At 35.7% G+C, this 21,348-nt stretch overlaps 1 protein-coding gene across 1 annotated transcript; it reads left to right on the top strand.

Annotated features, from left to right (window-relative positions):
* Positions 1–256: 256 nt before the first annotated feature.
* Positions 257–1,369, top strand: LOC107896798 (endochitinase EP3). The gene is made up of 2 exons (XM_016822077.2): positions 257–715; positions 815–1,369. Exons 1-2 carry the CDS (start codon positions 298–300, stop codon positions 1,219–1,221), a joined length of 825 nt encoding a protein of 274 aa, XP_016677566.2. The 5' UTR covers positions 257–297; the 3' UTR covers positions 1,222–1,369.
* Positions 1,370–21,348: the final 19,979 nt, after the last annotated feature.

Below are 21,348 nucleotides of genomic sequence, written 5' to 3'. Positions count from 1 at the left end.
AACCAATAATTAATTTAGTTTTTATATAAATTTTTTTATAAATATATTTATATAATATTTTTCAGGTTAATGTAATTTAATAGAACTATATTTATGATGTAGACATGCATCAAATATAAATTTTATCAAAGTGGAAGTTTCCTCGTAAACAAGTCGCACCAGGCTATGGTAGAAAAGTCCAATAACTTTGATCACATAGACCCCTAGTCAGTACGATATTGGAAAACATTACCCTATAAATATCTCCACTGCCTCAATCCCTCTGCTCACATCAAACTTCCCTCTCATCCTTTGAAAATGAAGTCCTTAGCTATGGGAAAAAAGCTACTAACTTCTGTTCTCGTAGGACTAGTAGTTGCTTCAGCTATAACCCAAACCGTGTTGGCTCAAAACTGTGGTTGTGCGCCAAACTTGTGTTGCAGTCAACATGGTTATTGCGGTCAGGGTAACGATTACTGTGGCACTGGTTGCAAAGAAGGCCCTTGTTTCTCCAAGTCTCCCACTGGTGCTTCAGTTGCCTCCATTATTTCACCTCAGTTCTTCAACGGGATAATCAGCCAAGCTCGTGCAGATTGTGCAGGCAAGAAATTCTATACACGACAAGCTTTCCTGACTGCACTTGATTCCTTTCCCGATTTTGGAAAAATGGGTTCTGATGTTGAATCCAAGCGTGAGATTGCTGCTTTCTTTGCCCATGCCACCCATGAGACTGAATGTAAAGCTCTTTTTCCTTTGAAGTGAACTAAACCACAGATTCAAAGCCAATTATATAGTCCTAAATCTGCTGTATTTGTATATATTCCTATTTTTGCAGTCTTTTGCCATACAGAAGAACAGGATAAAAGTGATAGCCACTGTGACACCACCAAGCCAGAGTTCCCATGTGCACCAGGGAAGTCCTACTATGGTCGAGGACCGCTCCAGCTTTCATGGAATTATAACTACGGGAAAGCAGGGAATGCTTTGACGCTGGGCTTATTGAAAAATCCTGAAATGGTGGCCAATGATCCTGTTGTCTCATTTAAGGGTTCATTATGGTACTGGATGGCCGCTGTCCGCCCCGTCATCGGCCGAGGGTTCGGAGAAACCATCAAAGCCATCAATGGCAGGGTTGAATGTGGTGTTACAGCTGCAAAAGACAGAGCTCAGCATCGAATTCAGTTTTACACCGATTATTGTAAACGATTTGGGGTTGATCCAGGACCCAATCTGTCTTGTTAGAGTTTCAGCGATGTTTTCAGCTGTTTTTCTAGCAGTATAATACGAAAAAGTAGGGGCTTGAAGGCTACTGATGCTGTTGAGTAGCTTATGATTTTCCCAGACCTGCTATAGAATAAAATAAAGGGAAATATGCGTCCTTTTTTCTTAAGATAGACAAACAATTTTCTTTTTACTTGATAGATGGATAAGGCTTTTAAGTTAATAAGTGGTTTAGTTAAAGTAAGGTGGACCATCATTTTTCTTACTCCCTCCTAATTTTGGGTTGCCCTTCATTCATAATTTTTAGTGTTCTCTCATAAGCCTTGCCATTAAATTTTCTGCTATGCTTTCGTACTATTTTCTCGTAATTTTTGGAATGCTATTAAAATTTCTAGTATGCTTTCAAAATAAAATTTTGAATTATATCAGACAAATATTTCGCATACTAATAACATTTAAAATTTTAAAAATAATAAAACAAAATTTATTAGACCAACCAATATTTAGTAGTCTCTTATCATTTTTTTTATATTCCCCCACCAAGGAAAAACAAAAAAGTTTCTTCTTACTAAATTTGTTTCAGTTATTTAATTTTTAATATTTTAAAAAAATTATCCTCAAATATTTTTTCCCTTACAAAATTTAGCATGAAAAATAATAATTTAAAAGTTATTAAATTTTTTCGTTACATAATCCTATTTAAATTTCTTAATATTTAAAATTAATATTTTATACTCCAAAATTATATCTCAACCAAATCATCATTTCAAAAATATATAAAAAATTTTGAGGATATATTAAAAAAATGAAAAAAATACCAAAAAAATTGAGAGAATATAAAAAAATAAAAGAAAGTACAAAATAACATAAGGAGCCACAAAAAATTATGAGGTAATACTAGAAAATTTGAGAAAGTACCAAAAAAGAACTTGAACAACCAAAAAAGAAAAAACGTGACGGAAGAAGTACTAAAAATTATGAAGAAACACCATGAGAAATTACAAAAAGAAATATAAGGAAGCACCAAAAAATCTATGTATAAAAAAATTAAGTGAGAACACCAAAAAAACATGAAACAGTAGGAACTACCAAAAATAATGAGAAAATAACAAAAAAATTTAAGTAAGTACAAAAAATTTTGAGGAAGTACCATTATGAGAGAATACCAAATAACACGAGAGGATACCAATTTTTTGTTTGTCTCAAAACTTTTTTCATTTATTTAATTTTTAGTATTTTTAAAAAATTATCATAAAATATGAATTTTTTAGTACCAACTTTTAGTATTAGAAAATTATAATTTCACAATTACAATTTTTTTCTTTATAACATCTCATTGAAATTTCTTAATATTTAAAAATAATATTTTTTATTTACTTTAAAATTATATATCGTACCAAATCTTCCTTTCGAAACAATATAAAAAATTATGATAGAGTGCAAAAAAATACAAAGAAGTACCAAAATTTATGACCGAATACAAAAAAAAAATGAGGAAGTTCCAAAAGTTACGAGGATGTAAATATATGAGGATGCATAAAAATATGAGGGAATACAAAAAAATATTAGAAAGTACCAACAATTATGAGAGAATACCATAAAACTTGAGGAAGTGTAAAAAAAAATGATTATGTACCGATAATATGATGATGTAAAAATATGATGATGTACCAAAAATATGAGAGAATGCCAAAAAAAACATGAGGGGATACTAAAAATATGATGAAGTACTAAATATTATAAGAGAATACCATAAAACTTGAGGAAATACCAAAAAAAAATGAGAAAGTACAAAAAATTATGAGAGTGTAACACCTCAATCCCAACCTAGTCATTATGGCCGAATCTGGTGGAGTTACATCAACTCATTTGAAAAACTAATTCAAAATCTAGCTTAAAAATTGTGTAATCTAAAATCTTAATTTAGCTAAGCTCATGCGCAGAACTTATTCGTTTCACAAAAAAAATCTTAATTTGATCACGTTTAAATTTTTTTTCAATGAGTGTTTCGAAAATATAAGTGTAGCAAAACCTCTTACATATTTTACTTACAGTAAAATCACCTAATGATTTATTTAGTTTCGCAATAGAAATTTCAGAGTTTTAATTTTAAAAACCGAAATTTAATTTGGTAAATTGTATGATTCTGCAATTTCATGTTAAAATACCACAAACCGACAATCAAGCAAAAACTAAATCAAAGCCCAAAAATGAATTACAATCCCAAAAGTCCAAGAATATTACTAATTGTAAATCACTGCATTTAATTAATTGAGAAAACAATCCAAACTCCCACACGTCGTCCAGTCTTAAGTCGGAAGATTACCTGAAACATATTAAACAAACGAGTGAGCTAGAAGCCCAATGTGACACTCGACCCACAAACAGAATTTTTACTTATAACATACACAAATGTAAATACCAGCACAAAATTTTACTTATAGTGTACACATTACCAGAAACATATGTCAAATCAAAATGTCATATTCCCAGAAACATATACTAGATCAAAATGTCATATTTTCAGAAACATATACCATATCAAAATGTCATAACATATCAGAACAAATCTTACCCCCATCCGTTACACGCCATCTCCGTTCAACTAATCACACCAAATAGGACTACAAGAGTCTATCCATCAAAACAATAGGTTATGGTGGTATGCCACTAATAATGGTGCAGTTGAGCTGCCAACTAGATATTGTGGTTTAACAGTCAAAATTGCAGTAAAACTGCCAGAAAACACTTCCTCTATCATATCAAAACCCACCCTAATGCACATGCACAATCATAATAACATGCGTACATATCACATGAATGGTATGACATGCATACCAAAACATATTTTTTTTTTACAGATCATACATATCAAATTGCTTATACTAAAAATTATTCTACATACAGATGTCATACTTATTTTTACACGTAATTGTATTTTCAAAGTATCAGAACACAGATCGTACATAAGTTTTTCACTTACCTTAATCATATCACATACTGACAGATATCACATTTCGAGTCTTGTTTAAGCCAAATAGACCCCACGGAAGGTCTAATTACGCATTTTTAAGTCAAACGGGCCTAAGTGAAAATTTTTAAAAAATTGGTCCACACGGCCTACCAAAGTCACCCATGCAATCACACACGCCCGTACTCCACACGGCCTGGCGCACGACCGACTACACACTTGTGTGATGCACACACCTAACACACGTACACATCTGTGCTCCACACGGCCCAGCACACGACCGACCATGTAACACCCCTAACCCATATCCGTCGTCGAAAAATGATTATGAGGTATTATCAAACGAAACACAACATTCGGACATTCATGGATACACAAAGAAATTGATCATTTAATACATTACATTTGAACACATACTAAATCAAACCAAATATTATAGGTTACACATAAATTAAATAACGTTCAACCATAATCGTTATCAAATGGCCAGATATAAGCATATGGATTAAAACATCTCATTACTAATTACTTAAGATCAAACATACATGCAACCTTATTGTCGAAACCATTTTTTAAAGGGATGTTTGAAAAATGGGGATCGACTTTTGAAAAACGAAAACGGGAGTCGCCACCAACCTTTTTAGGTGTGATTGGATCACCTTATAAAACGTTTTGGTCTACGAAAATTAAGAAAATAGGTTCGGGAGTCGGTTACGTACGAGGAAGGATTAGCACCCTCGCAATTGGTACCAAATTGAATAGTTTTCTGTCTTAATGTCAAAAATTTGAAAGGTTTTAAAAATAGGATCCCTTTTTTAAAATCAGAATTATTTAAGTTGAAAAATCGAGATTCCTTAGCTCCGAAAGAATACAAACATCACATCCAGCATGATAGGACACGATATTCTTAAACTCTCGTAACTGAAATCATCTTGTGATTTACAAAATCTATTTAGAAGGATACTTTAGGCATTTAGACAAACGAGAAATCGCAACCCAGCATGTTAGGGCACTATTTCTCGAATTCCTAAATACGAAAAACATTGCCTCATTTTAGAAAAACTTTTGGATAAAATATGACAATTAAATGAAATATATTTTTTAAAATAATGATTTGAGTAAAATTTAAAAAATAATTTACTAAGAGTAATACTAAAAAAATTATTAAAAATGAAAGAGTTTGATATGATACTAAAATTATTAAAAAATTAAAATATATAAAAAAATCCAGGAAACATGGATTAAATCAAAATAAAAAGGGTTGAAAAACGAAGATGAACAAAGAATAAAATAAGAACAAGCCGTAGAAAATAAGAACGTAAGAGGGAGAGAAATTTGAGTGAAAGCTCTCAAAAATTTTTATTGTTTCCCAAAACTCCAGTGTCTTTACAATGAAGGGAGAGGCCTCTATTTATAGTTGAACCTCCTCAAATTCAACGGTACAGATCAATCACATCAACGGTTAAGATTAAGAGGTATCTACAAATTAAATCTCTAAGATTACAAAATCATATCTTCTAAGATTGCATATCATATCTAAGATTGCATATCATTGAAGATTATATTTCCATATGAGTCAAGCTTGTAGATGGACCTTAAATCTTTTCAAGTAATGGGCCATTCCGATCGGGCCAAATTATATTTGTAATTCTGGACTGAACTTGGACTTTGTTTTTTTTTGGGTTTATTATTTTTGTTTTTGGACTTATTTCTGGGCCCGAGCAAAATTAAGTGTCTATAGCTGCCCCTCTTTGCTCATTGCTGTGTAACAGGAATAGAGCAAAGACTATAAAAGGACTAATTTTGCCCGGGCTCACCGAGTCTTGAGTTCTTGATCCTTGATCTTCTTTAAATGGTCTCTTGACTGCTTCAATCTGCTTCACTGCAACTCAGGAAGGCGATATCTGCTATCTTTGATCTGCTCCCCATCTAATACAGAGACGCCAAATCTGTTACCTTCGATCTACTCCCCGTCTAATACAGAGACGCCAAATCTGCTTTTTCAATCTGCTCCCCGTCTAATACAGAGATGCCAAATCTGTTATCTCCGATTTGCTCCCCGTCTAATACAGAGATGCCAAATCTGTCATCTTGGATCTGCTTCGATGTAAACACATGAAGGTCAGATCTGTTATGTCTTCGATCTGCTCCCTGTCTAATACAGAGATGCCAAATCATCTTGGATCTGCTTCAATGAAGGTTCAATCTGTTATGTCTTCGATCTGCTCCCCGTCTAATACAGAGATGCCAAATCATCTTGGATCTGCTTCAATGATGGTCAGATCTACTATATCTTCGATCTGCTCCCCGTCTAATACAGAGATGCCAAATTATCTTGGATCTGCTTCAATGAAGGTCAGATATGTTATGTCTTCAATCTGCTCTCCGTCGAATATGGAGATGCTAAATCTGTTTCTTCGATTTGTTCTCTGACAGTACAGAGATGCCAAATCATCTTAGATCTGCTTCAGCGTAAACACGTGAAAGCCAAAGCTACTATGTCTTCGATCTGCTCATTGTCAACGTAAGGATGCCAAATCATCTTGGATATACTTCGATGTGAAAACATCCGAAGGTTAGATCTGCTATGTCTTCGATCTGCTCTCCGTCGAATATGGATATGCCAAATCTGTTTCTTCAATTTGTTCTCTGACAATACAGAGATGTTAAATTATCTTGGATCCACTTCAGCGTAAACACCTGAATCTGCTATGCTTTAGCCTGTTACCCTACTGCTTAGGGGGTTAAGGCGCATCAATCTTCATTGTCCCTTGAAGGACATAACATGTATAGTGTGTATGAGTTCATGCCTAATGATTAGGATGCTATGATCGAAGTGTGTCAAATGCTCCTAATTAAACCTGTTATAATGCAAAATGTTTATGAATATGACTCCAATTCCAGACGTTACCACTCATTCTTTCGTCGAAGTTTATCCTTATTTCTCTCGAAGTATCATTCCTACTCAGCCTGTGGGTTTGTACCATTCTTCAAATGCTATGACCCACCAAAAATGTTTGTAAGATGATCCTCTCTTAGGATTGAATCCTTTGATTTGTCCAATCATCATTTTGGACTAAAGAAAGAATTTCCTCGAGTTCTTTCAAACCTCACTTACGTGAATTCCTCGAACAATTGTTCTGTTTTAGTTTCTTGTATTATCTAGAAATTTCCAGAGTAATGAGCAAAACTTCATTTGTGAAAATTATTTAGTTCATCTATCATTATTTTAATACAACATACTTTAAGAATAAAGTAAGATGAATTTAATCTTGAGAATAATTAGATTTGAATAAATTTGTCAAAAATACAAAGGACATTAATCTGAAAGCCTATCTTTGAGAAGAAAAAGAATCTAAAGATAGCAAACAGGACAAAAGTTAGATGCCCTAGATATCGCCGCTTGAGCGTTTATATGCCAGCTCCATGAAGACTTTCTTGAATTCAACATGTGTTTAAAAGATCGAAAGTATTTTGTTGATGCCCCGATATACAACGCGCTTCACTCTTCGTTGAATCAGATATAGCAAGATTACCATGTGCTCTTCAAAATTTGAGCTGCCCTTTCGGGTTTTCAACTCAAAACTCCTTTGGTCACAAGGCGCCCTTTGCGGGTTTTCACTTTGGTCTCTCCATTTTTTTTTTCGAAAACTCAAGGAGCCCTTTGCGGGTTTTCACCCTAAATTCTTCTCTCCTTTAGACAAAGTACTTTTTAACTGAGTCTGAATTCACTGGATTGGGCAAACTCTTTCCATCCATTTTCGTTAAGATCAATGCACCCCTAGAGAAGGCCTTCTTCACGACATACGGCCCTTCCCAATTTGGCATCCATTTTTCTCTAAAGTCCTTCTGAATAGGGAGGATCTTTTTCAGCATAAGATCCCCCTCGTGGAATTCTCTTGGTCGCACTTTCTTGTCGTAAGCTCGCATCATTCGCTTCTGATACATCTGACCATGACGAATGGCCTTTAGCCTATTTTCCTCAATTAAGTTCAACTGATCATATCACGATTGTATCCATTCAGCTTCATTCAACTTTATCTTTGGCAAGACTCAAAGAGACGATATTTCCACTTCAATGGGTAACACTGCTTCCATCCCATAAACCGAGAAAGGAGTTGCCCCGGTAGAGGTTCTAACAGACGTTCGGTAAGCTAAGAGTGCAAATGGTAACTTCTCATGCTAGTCTCTGTAGGTTTCAGTCATTTTCCCCACTATCTTCTTGATGTTTTTGTTAGCAGCTTCCACTGTCCTATTCATCTTTGGGCGATACGGCGAAGAGTTATGATGCTTAATCTTGAACTGACTGTAAACTTCTGCTATCGTTTTGTTGTTCAAGTTCCGTGCATTGTCTGATATGATCCTTTTTAGGCATCCTATACCGACAAATAATCTCTTTCTTCAAGAAACGACTTACAGCTGACTTAGTAACATTCGCATAAGAAGCAGCCTCTACCCACTTCGTGAAGTAATTAATGACCACAAAAATAAAGCGATGCCCATTTGAAGCTTTTATGGTTATTGGCCCAATGACATCCATGCCCCATATAGAAAAAGGCCATGGAGAAGTCATAACGTGTAGAGGTGAAGGTGGTACATGAATCTTGTCTCCATAAATTTGACATTTATGGCATTTTTTGGCACAGTTGATACAATCCCCTTCCAAAGTAGATCAATAATATCCAAACCTCATGATTTGTCTTGCCATCGTGAAACCATTAGCGTGCGTCCCACAAACACCCTCGTAAACTTCTTCCAAGATTAACTTAGCTTCCACGGCGTCAACACATCTCAACAGTACTTGGTCCTTTCTTCTTTTGTACAAGATGTCCCCATCCAAAACGTAGTCGCAGGCTAATCTCCTTAAAGTTCGCTTATCATTTTCAATTACCTATTCTGGGTATTTACGATTTCTCACATTTCGCAATATATCCTGATACTAAGGGTTATCATCCTTTTCTTCTTCCTCAATGTTACAACAGTGAGCTGGAGCCTCGAAGATACTCATCTGAATGGGTCTCATCTCCTCCTCTTTATTCACTTTAATCATTGAAGCCAAGGTTGCTAGAGCATCTGCTATCTGGTTTTCGTCTCGTAGGATATAATTGAAAGTGATGTCATCGAACTCCTCAAGTAACCCCAAAACTACCTTTCGATAATTGATCAATTTAGGATCCTTTATCTCCTATTCACCTTTAAGTTGGTAATTACCAACGCGGAGTCTTCATAAACTTCCAAGGTTCTTATTCTTTGCTCTATAGTCGCTCGGAGTCCCATGATACACGCTTTATACTCGGCCATATTATTTGTGCAATCAAAATCCAACTTGCACGTGAATGGATAATAATCACCATTTGGGGATACCAAGACTGCCCCAATTCCATTTCCCACTGCATTGGATACCCCATCAAAGCTCAACTTCCAAGGATAATCCTCTGTAGCTGCTACACACATCAACTCCTCATTTGGGAAATCAAAATTCAACGGCTCATAGTCTTCTAGAGCTCTACTAGCCAGAAATTCTGCTATCGCACTTCCTTTTATAGCCTTCTGGCTCACATAAACTATGTCAAACTCTGAAAGCAGAATTTGCCACCTCGCCATTATTCCATTCAAAGCTTTTGACTTCATCATATACTTCAGAGGATCAAGTTTTGAAATAAGCCAAGTAGTATGATGCAACATATATTGCCTCAACCTTCGAGTCGTCCAGATTAAAGCACATCACAATTTCTCAATTGGTGAATATCTCATCTTACACTCTGTGAATTTCTTGCTGAGGTAGTATATCGCCTTCTCCTTTCTTCCCGACTCGTCATGTTGGCCAAGCACACATCCCATAAAATTGCTAAACACTGATAAGTACAGAATTAATGGTCTACCTGGATTAGGTGGAGATAACACAAGAACATTTAACAAGTATTGCTTAACCTTATTGAAAGCACTCTGGCATTCCTCATCCCAAGTACCTAGGTTGTGTTTTCTAAAGAGGAGAAATATAGGGTCACATTTCTCAGTTAATTGTGAAATAAACCGAGCAATATAATTCAACCTTCCAAGAAAACCCCAAACTTCTTTCTGAGTACACGGTGAAAGCAAATCTTGTATGGCTCTAACTTTGTCTGAATCAACTTCTATTTCTTTTTCACTAACCACAAAACCTAGTAACTTCCCTGACCTGGCTCCGAAAGTGCATTTTGCAGGATTAAGTTTTAACTGAAACTTCCTTAATCTCAAGAATAGTTTCTTTAAAACCTCAATATGTTCCTCCTCTGTTCCAGATTTGGCAATCATATCATCAACATACACCTCAATTTCCTTGTGCATCATATTGTGAAATAAGGTCACCATAGCCCTTTGGTATGTTGCCCCTGCATTCTTTAGCCCAAAGGGCATTACCTTGTAACAGAAAGTCCCCCACAAGGTTATGAAGGTGGTTTTGTCCATGTTTTTAGGATGCATCTTTATCTGATTGTACCCTGAAAAACCATCCATGAAGGAGAACAACGAATATCCCGCTGTGTTGTCTACTAAAGTGTCTATGTGAGGCAGAGGGAAATTATCTTTTGGGCTAGCTTTGTTCAGATCCCTGTAATCAACACACATTCGTACCTTCCTATCCTTCTTAGGAACTGGTACAATGTTAGCTACCTATTCAGAATACTTCACCTCTTGTAAGAATTCTGCATCGAACTGTTTCTTGACTTCATCCTTTATTTTTAATATGATATTTGGTCTCATTCTTCGCAACTTCTGTTGAACTGGTTTACAATCCTATCTTATTAGAAGACGATGCACCACAATTTCAGTATTTAACCATGGCATATCTTGAAAAGACCATGCGAAGATATCCTTGAACTTACGTAACAACTCAATCAGTTCTTGCCTTATATCATCAGCAATATGCGTGCCAATTTTCACCTCTTTCCCTTCCTCTAGGGCTACATTCTCTACTGCCTCTTTCTCATGTGGTATGATTTGTTTCTCCTCCTGTTTCACCATCCTCAAAAGATCTAGAGACACATTACAATCCTGGACATCTTCAAAATCCTGTGATTCCTTTAAACACATGTCTTGCTCACGAGAAAAATCAGGATTTGTAATATCAATGCTCATGTCATTGATATCTAGGGATCTGTGAAGTATAATGAATGAATTTTAATAATGATTATTTATGTGCTATGAATGAAAGAATAAGAATTGCCAAAATTTAATGGAATATTGGTTGATAAAAATGAAACAATACTCGTTCAAATTGATAAAAGTTATGCTTTATTAAAAAATAATAGATGATTGTAAGCCCATTTCACAAATGAAATCCTATTACTCCTAGGCTCTAGAGTAACAAGAATGTTTCGAGAATTACTCTAAAAAATTCCTAAAGACTACAGGAAGTTCCTCCGCAGTCCAATTGTTCAGAGAGCTTCCCAGTTTGTAAGGGCGAATGCCCTCAAGGTTTCCTTGATCAGTCCCTTCTTCATGTATGGCATTGATGAAATGATTTTCATTTCCAAACACCCCCATCTCCAGGTAAGCTATCCCTCCTGATACAAAAGTCTAGGATATGTAAGGGAGTGTCTTCTTTTCGCTCAGTCGTGACCCTCTTCTCTCTTTCTTTCTCTTTTTAACCTTAACTAATTAGGGTCTTTTATGGATTTAAATGCATGTGATGTGATGCAATGCAAATGCATGAATGAAAAAGAAAAGAAGATGTTGATCTTGAATTCAATTCCATTAGAATAACTTTTCTAGAAAATATATTTCTTTACATGAAAATAAATTACATATGCGGTCTTGCCCTTCATAGTCCAAGTAAACGCTGATCTTTTCTTCATGGTCAAATCTTGTAAATTCTCCAAAAGATGCCTTTGCTAGCTCCTTGTTGCTTAATCTGAGCCTCGATCTCTTGCTCGCTTATCTCCATGATACTTATAAAAAAATTGTCAGCTTTTGGATAATCTTCGTTGGCAATTAAATCAAGTCATGTATTCCTTCGTAAACTTCTGGCTTTCTCTTGTCATGCTATTAGATAACCTTTTTTTGGCTTGAATCTCTGGCAATTACATCATGTATTCCTCCGTAGACTACCAGCTTTCTCTTGTCGTGTTTACTTGGACTATATTCAGACGACTGCACTATAATCTGCTTTATCAAGAAATTCGTTTCCTTATGACAAACTATTCTATTTAGGAATCGAATTTTGAATCAACACCTTCTTTTCTTTGATGTAATGTAATGCAAATGCATGAATGCAAAAGGTATCGATCTTGATTCAGTTTGATTTTAGAAAACGTTATTTAAGGAACAAAAGTCTTTTCATAAAACGGATTACAAATACGCTTTTGCTTATAGGCTCAGAGTCTTAACCCTATCTAATAACAAAGCTAACTCTCGACCTCTATCTGAACTGCCCCGCTTTATATTACCTTAGGACGAGTAACGGTGCATAGCCAACGACTCCCCAAATCCCAGGTAGAGGTACCCAATCAAAACTGCCGCAGCGATAAAGGACTTCATTAGGAGTCATCCAAGGTGCTTTCCACAAAACCTCCTCCTCTCGAAGATTCTGAAGAATATCCATCCACCTTTTTTCTGTAAGATCGTCTCTCCTAGGCATGTTTATTGCTTCCTTTAAGGGAGAATAACCCTCAAAGAATACTCGGCAAGGAACCTTATCAAGCTTCCAGAAGTGGCTATGGAACCAGACTAGCAACAATTGCGCACATCCAATAAATCTTCCCTCGCCGGGCCTCCAACATGCACTCAAAGATCTAAATGTCTCAACTAAGATTGTTGGTACCGGTGTATTCTGCTTACCAACGCGATCGAACAAATTCGCGATTGCCTCATCTATGTGCCCCAACGCCTTCGGGAAAATCACTATACCGTAAATACTCAAAGCTAGGACATCGACCCTTTTCTTTACATCTGGATGTGTCGATATCAAATCCTTCAAAACGGCCCATGGAACGCACTTACTATCACCCTTTTACTGTATACGAGCTACAACCCACTGCTCACTCATCCCAGTAATCATCACTAACTTCTTTGCAAAAGTTAGAAGACTAGCAGGCCTAACATAAGCCTTGTGACCCTGAATCCTCGGGCAACGCAGTAAAGTCGTATACTCCTCCAAAGTAGGTACAATATCAACATCACCAAATGTAAAGCAACTATAAGCAGGGTTCCAGAACTATACCATAGCTTGAAACAAGTGCCTATATACTTTGACGTCTAACAAATAAGGAAGGTCTCTATAATTCTGATAGAAAAGCTGCTTAGCCTCGTCATCCCATTGGGCTCAAATGTTTCTCAGTTCCTGAAACTCATTCTGCGTCGAATTAATACGGGTGAAGTCCCATAACTCTGACGTATATCCCTCGGTGACACTATCTCCTTTCTCTAACTGGGTTTTCTCTAACCAGGTACAAACAGAAACATTGTCCTCCACTCTATCAAGGTATTCATTCCTCATTACAAAACTTTCTAATCTAGAAATCGAGCTGTGAATCGACACCTTTAAATGCCAAATAACATGCAATGACAGCAAAATAAAAATAGGTCAGTATCATAAAAAAACTATAAACAAGTACTTACAAGGGTAGCTTACTAAAGGCTATCACTATCTTCTTAAACTCTTTAAAGTTCACTATATGAGTTTTAGCTCTAAAGCTAGGGTACCTGAACCAGCAGATTCCTTGGTCTTCACCCATTATAGGCTCATATAAACCAAGTTCAGTTCAGGGGGACACATTTCCCTATGGCCATACGGAGATGAAAATCTCACGAAGACATAGGTACAGTATCCCAGAAGCAATCCACTAGCTCATACAAAGGTGAAAACCTTACGAAAGTGTAGCTTCTCACTCCCACTTAAGGGTGTGACCACAACGGTCATGCAAATGCAATGTACAGCAATAAGGTAACAAACATATGCAGCAAACACATGTAAAAAGGATCCAATTTTAAATTTTCCAAACTTCCGACATTAAGACAGAAAATACTCAATTTCTTGGCTTGACTCTTTTAAGTCCCTAGTGGAGTCGCCAAGCTGTCGAAACCATTTTTTAAAGGGATGTTTTAAAAATGGGGATTGACTTTTGAAAAACGAAAATGGGAGTCGCCACCAACCTTTTTAGGTGTGATTGGATCACCTTATAAAACGTTTTGGTCTACGAAAATTAAGAAAACAGGTTCGGGAGTCGGTTACGTACGAGGAAGGATTAGCACCCTCATAATTGGTACCAAATTGAATAGTTTTCTGTCTTAATGTCAAAAATTTGAAAGGTTTTAAAAATAGGATCCCTTTTTTAAAATCAGAATTATTTAAGTTGAAAAATCGAGATTCCTTAGCTCCGAAAGAATACAAACATCACATCCAGCATGATAGGACACGATATTCTTAAACTCTCATAACTGAAATCATCTTGTGATTTACAAAATCTATTTAGAAGGATACTTTAGGCATTTAGACAAACGAGAAATCGCAACCCAGCATGTTAGGGCACTATTTCCCGAATTCCTAAATACGAAAAACATTGCCTCATTTTAAAAAAACTATTGGATAAAATATGACAATTAAATGAAATATATTTTTTTAAAATAATGATTTGAGTAAAATTTAAAAAATAATTTACTAAGAGTAATACTAAAAAAATTATTAAAAAATGAAAGAGTTTGATATGATACTAAAATTATTAAAAAATTAAAATATATAAAAAAAATCCGGGAAACATGGATTGAATCAAAATAAAAAGGGTTGAAAAACGAAGATGAGCAAAGAATAAAATAAGAACAAACTATAGAAAATAAGAACGTAAGAGGGAGAGAAATTTGAGTGAAAGCTCTCAAAAATTTTTATTGTTTCCCAAAACTCCAGTGTCTTTACAGTGAAGGGAGAGGCCTCTATTTATAGTTAAACCTCCTCAAATTCAACGGTACAGATCAATCACATCAACGGTTAAGATTAAGAGGTATCTACAAATTAAATCTCTAAGATTACAAAATCATATCTTCTAAGATTGCATATCATATCTAAGATTGTATCATATCTAAGATTGCATATCATATCAAGATTGCATATCATTGAAGATTATATTTCCATGTCGAAGCCATTTTTAAATCGAGTTTTGGAAAATGAGAATCAACTTTAAGAAAAACGAAAACGGGAGTCGCCACCAATCTTTTTAGGTGTGATTGGATCACCTTATAAAATGTTTTGTTTTAAAACATTAATTTTGGTCTACGAAAGTCGAAAAAACGGATTCGGGAGTCGGTTACGTATGAGGAAGGGTTAGCACCCTCGTAACGCCCAAAAATTGGTACCTAATTGATTATCAAGTGTCTTTAATGTCGGAAATTTGAAAGTTTTAAGATGCAAACCTCTTTTAATTAGAATGTCTCAAATTTGAAAATTAAGGTTCACTTATTTTAAACGAGTCAAAACATCACATCCAGTAAGTTAGGACGCAACATTTTAAAACCTTCGAAACTAAGCTCGTCTTTCGAAAATTTGTATCTCGAAAAAACAAAACGCCATATCCAGTAAGTTAGGACACTATGTTTTGAAATCTCGAAATAATTGTTTAAGTTTTGAAAACTCAAAATCACTTAGAAGGGTGCTTGACTATTCAAATTCAACGAGGAAAGTCGCAACCCAATAAGTTAGGGCACTACCTTTCTCGAAGTTTCCAAACATCAAGCATTGCCTTTTATTTTTTTAAAAAAAACCTTGGAATATTATTTTAAATGACATTTTAGGATGACATATTAATGCATCATGAAGCATAGATGTACAAAATATTCTAACATTTCCATACAAACATAAATAATATCATTAAGACAAAACTAAATAACATGAACATACGTTTAACGAAAAAAATCATACTAGGGTAAATATAAGATAATAAACAAATAAAAATATGAGTAAACTAAAAGAAAAACATAATACATGCAAAAATTATACAACAATATATATCATAAAATAGCATATAAAAGAAATAATTAAACATAGCATATAAAAAATGAAACTATGCACAAATAAGATAAATGACATACACTAAAAAAATGAATAAATAGAACATTTACAAATATAAAAATATAATGCAATAGTTCAAAATACATGAAATGATAATATAATATATATACATGCATAGAAAATATATATTTGAAAATAAACTATATAAAAAGGTTAAATATTATAATATATAAAATACATAATCAAATGTATAAAAGATAGGGATAAATATACATATTTGAAAAATGAAGAAATTAAAATAAAAAAAGGGTTGAAAAACTAAGATAAACGAAGAATAAAATAAGAACAAACCACAGAGAGTAAGAACGCAAGAGGGAGAGAAATTTGAGTGAATGCTCTCAAGAATTCTTATTGCTTCCCAAAACTCAAGTGATTTACAATGAAGGGAGATGCCTCTATTTATAGTTGAGCCTCCGCAAATCCAACGGTACAGATCAATTACATCAACGGTTAAGATTAAATGATATCTACAAATGAAATCTCCAAGATTACAAGATCATATCTTCAAGATTGCATATCATATCTAAGATTGTATCATATCTAATATTGCATATCATATCTAAGATTGCATATCCTTAAAGATTATATTTCCATATGAGTCAAGCTCATAGATGGACCTTCAATCTTTTCAAGTAATGGGCCATTTCGATTGGGCCAAATTATATGTTTGTAATTTTGTACTGGACTTGGACTTTGGTTTTTTTTGAACTTATTTTTGGGCCCGGGCAAAATTGAGTGTCTACAGCTGCCCTTCTTTGCTCATTGCTGTGTAACAGGAATAGAGAAAAGACTATAAAAGGACCAATTTTTCCCGGGCTCGCCGAGTCTTGAGTTCTTGATCCTTGATCTTCTTTAAATGGCCTCTTGACGACTTCAATCTGCTTCATTGCAACTCAGGAAGGCGATATCTGCTATCTTTGATCTGCTCCCCGTCTAATACAGAGACGCCAAATCTGGTATCTTCGATCTGTTTTCTGACAATACAGAGATGCCAAATCATTTTAGATCTGCTTCAGTGTAAACACGTAAAAGCCAAATCTGCTATATCTTCGATTTGCTCCTTATGAACATAAAGATGCCAAATCATCTTAGATCTGCTTCAGTAAAATCATATGAAGGTTAGATCTGCTATGTATCTGCTCTCCATCGAAATGGAGATGCCAGATCTGTTATCTTGGATCTGCTTTGGTGTGAGAACATCCGAAAGCCAAATCTGCTATGTCTTCGATTTGCTCTCCGTCGAATATAGAGACGACCGATCTGCCATTTTCGACTTGTTCCCTGTCATTGTAGAGATACCGAATCATCTTGGACCCTACTGCTTAAGGGGTTAAGGTGCATCGTCGTCGATCTGCTCCGCTACTGCTTAGGGATAAGATCTGCAAATTTAACCTGTTAGCCTACTGTCTAGGGGACTAAGGCAGGTCTTCGATCTGCTCCACTACTGCTTAGGGAGATAAGATCTGCAAATTTAACCCGTTACCCTACTGCTTAGGGGATTAAGGCGAGTCGTCGTCGATCTGCTCCGCTACTGCTTAGGGAGATAAGATCTCGAACCTGTTACCCTACTACTTAGGGGATTAAGATGAGTCTTCGATCTGCTCTACTACTGCTTAGGGAGATAAGATCTGCAAATTTAACCTGTTACCCTACCGCTTAGGGGATTAAGGCGAGTCTTCGATCTGCTCCACTACTGCTTAGGGAGATAAGATCTGCAAATTTAACCTGTTACCCTACTGCTTAGGGGATTAAGGCGAGTTTTCGATCTGCTCCACTATTGCTTAGGGAGATAAGATCTGCAAATTTAACCTGTTACCCTACTACTTAGGGGATTAAGGCGAGTCTTCGATTTGCTCCACTACTGCTTAGGGAGATAAGATCTGCAAATTTAACCTGTTACCCAACTGCTTAGGGGATTAAGGTACTGAATTTTTTAATTTTCAATCAACCTTGCTACATTGTCCACTGGGGAATCCACCTGTAGAATTGATTTCCTGAAATTTATGCTTATGCCAAATAATTAAGATGCCATGATCGAAATGAGTCAAATGCTCCTAATTAGATATATTATGATGCAAAATGTTTATGAAAATAACTCCTATTTCGGACGTCATCACTCATTCATCTATCGAGCTTTCCATCTCGTTCTTTTTGACATATCAATCATACTCTGCTCGTATGCCTCGAATCTTCTCCATCAATTTGGTCTACCGTACCATTCCCCGAATGTTACGACCCACTGAAGATGTTTATAAAATGATCCTTTCTTAAGATAAATATTGCTTAAAACATCCAACCACCTTTTGGACTGAAGAAGAAAATCTCTCGAGTATCTCCAACCCATACATATGGGAATTCCTTAAACAATTGTCTTGTTTCAGTTTCTTATATTATCTAGAAATTTCCAAAGTAATATGCAAAACTTCGTTTGTGAAGATATTTTAGTTCATCTATCATTATTTCAATACAACATGCTTTATGAATAATGTGAGACAAATAAATTGATCCTGAGGATAATTAGATTTGGACAAATTATTGGAAGGAATGCAAAAAGATTAACCTGAGAACATATCTTTGCAAAGAAAAAGAATCCAAAGATAGTAAATAGGACAAAAATCAGATGCCCCAGATATCACCACTTGAGCGTCTATACATCAGCTCCATGAAGACTTTCTTGAGTTCAACATGTGTTTAAAATATCCAAAGTAATTCGTTGATGCCTCGATATGTAACATACTTCACTTCTCGTCGAATCCGGTATAGTAAGGTCACTGCATAACTTTCCAAATTTGAGCTGCCCTTTCGGGTTTTCAACTCAAAATCCCTTTGGTCTCAAGGCGCCCTTTGCGGGTTTTCACCTTGGCCTCTCCATTTTTCCTTTTTCCTTTTTTCTCTTTTTTCTTTTTCTTTTTTTCTCTTTTTCCTTTTTTTTTTGAAATAGAAGTCCCAAAGTGCCCTTTGCGGGTTTTCACCTTGGCTTCCCTTCTCCTTCAGACAAAGTACTCCTTGACTGAGTCCGAATTCACTGGATCAGATAAATTCTTCCTATCCATTTCTTGTCAAAATCAGTGCACCTTTAGAGAAAGCCCTCTTCGCAACATATGGCCCTTCCCAATTCGCATCCTTTTGCATAGGAAGGATCTCTTTCAGCACAAGGTTTCCTTTATGAAATTCTTTTGGACTAACCTTCTTTGTCATAAGTCTGTGTCATCCATTCTTGGTACATTTGCTTAGGATGAATACTTTCAAGTTAAGTTTACTAGAGGTATTCAATTCTTGACTCCATCAAAGCTTGGAGGAAAAATCTTGATTCATAAACTCATGAGAAAGGGATTGCCCCAGTAGCAGTCCTGGTTGTTGTTTGTCAAACCCTACAAAAAGATGGTTCAATGATTCTCAGCAGACAAGAATGAAGTTGTTGACTTTATCCTTCAACCTGGAAAGCTGAGGTACAGAGATTACTCCCGGAGCATACATCCCACCATGACTCGATGATGTTTCTAAAGTATCCCTAATATTCATAAATTGCCCCCAACTGTGAAGCTGCCAAATGAGCGTAGCAAATAAGAGCCACAACAAATATGGTTGTGGTGCTCCTTTGATACATATAGGATAGAGAATGAACAAACTCTTGCAGATCATCAACTGAAAACTCAGCCTGGTCTAAGAGAACATGATAGTGGGTCTGCCTCGTGATTCCGATCATTCCAGCATGGGTACCAAGGTAAAAATCATTGTTCTTTAGATGGCATACTTTGTTGTCAATGACAGTACCATGTAGCACATTGTCAGGAGATCCCTGCTGAAAAAACTTGGTATGATGGTTTTTCGTACAACAATAACCACAATCTTTAGGGTTCCACTCTTGTCAATGAACTTGCAAGCCTCAATAACTTGATCAAAACTTGATTGAATTGAGACTCGCTAACCCCATCCCTAGAAATAATGATTTGATCAGGTTTTCTCTTCCCTGAACTTGTATAGAAGTCTAAGAGAGCTTCCTTCATGATACTGTCATCCACTTTGTCAAAAACTGGTTTTGAAGAAAGAATCTATCATTTTAAGCTTCAGAGACTGTGTATGGCCTAATGCTTCATAGCTGGAAATCAATGGCCACCGCTTGGAGCTAACCATCGCAGCTATTGACGGCATATCAGACTGCTCAGGAAAGCCAAACAATGCACCCATTCCAAGGATGACGGTTGGAATCTTTGAAACAACTGGAATTGAAGGTGTTTGCCCCAGCGTAAGCATAGAGAGTAGGCGGTAGTTTCTTATGCCAATTTTTACCAATCTCGGTCATCTTCTGTAATTTGTTTTTTTCTTCTTTTTCTTTTCTTTTGGCAATCTTTGTTGTACTGTGGTATGGCGCATTATCTTTGAAAAGACTGCAAACTTTTGGCATTGTGTAGTTATATATAATCTTTTTTTTTTGAAATGGATGACTTTTGACTTCGTAATATTGGCATATGAAGCTATCTCCCCCTCTTAATGGAGTAGTTGACGTCCACAAAGATGGGTCATTGTCAGCTTGAAACTTTTGACGAGCTCGGGCCCATAACATACATGCCCCATAAGTCTTGACTCCTTTAAATTTGGCATTCATTGTACAACTGATGCGATCCCTTTCCATGGTGAACCAACAGTGCCCCAAAACCTCATGTTTATCCTGGCAATTGCAAATCCTCCTGCATACGTCTTTGGACCACATTTTTGATTTCCCATAATAGTCTCAACAAGGTCTTGTTTTGTCTCCTCAGCTAATTCCAATTTCGCAATCTTTCCTTCCTCTAAGGCTATATTTCCTACCACCACTTCATGGGGTAAAAACCATTTTCAATAAATTCAGAAACAAGTCACAATTTCTGTCACCTTCAAAGTACTGAGATTCTTCTAAACACATATCGCACTCAAAAGGAACTCTGAATCTGTAGTATCGTTGCCCGTGTTATTGATATCTAGGGATCTATGATAGGCACACAAAAGAATGTACAAGGAATAAATGAATTCAAGAATGACTATTTACATGAAATGAAAATTTATAAAGAATGTCAAAGGTCAAAAGAATCAGAATGAAAGAATATTTACTTGGATAAATAATAAAAGTATGTTTTATTGAAAATAAAAATGTTTGAACATA

Source organism: Gossypium hirsutum, chromosome A10, assembly GCF_007990345.1.
Source record: "Gossypium hirsutum isolate 1008001.06 chromosome A10, Gossypium_hirsutum_v2.1, whole genome shotgun sequence".
NCBI classification, from domain to species: Eukaryota; Viridiplantae; Streptophyta; class Magnoliopsida; order Malvales; family Malvaceae; genus Gossypium; species Gossypium hirsutum.
Note: the sequence above shows the minus strand (reverse complement) of the source record. Positions and strands in the feature narration are given on the sequence as shown.

Coding starts and splice junctions, on each gene's coding strand:
- LOC107896798 (XM_016822077.2), top strand. CDS start 298: ATGAAGTCCTTAGCTATGGGAAAAAAGCTACTAACTTCTGTTCTCGTA. Junction 716..814: donor TGCCACCCATGAGACTGAAT/GTAAAGCTCTTT, acceptor CTATTTTTGCAG/TCTTTTGCCATACAGAAGAA.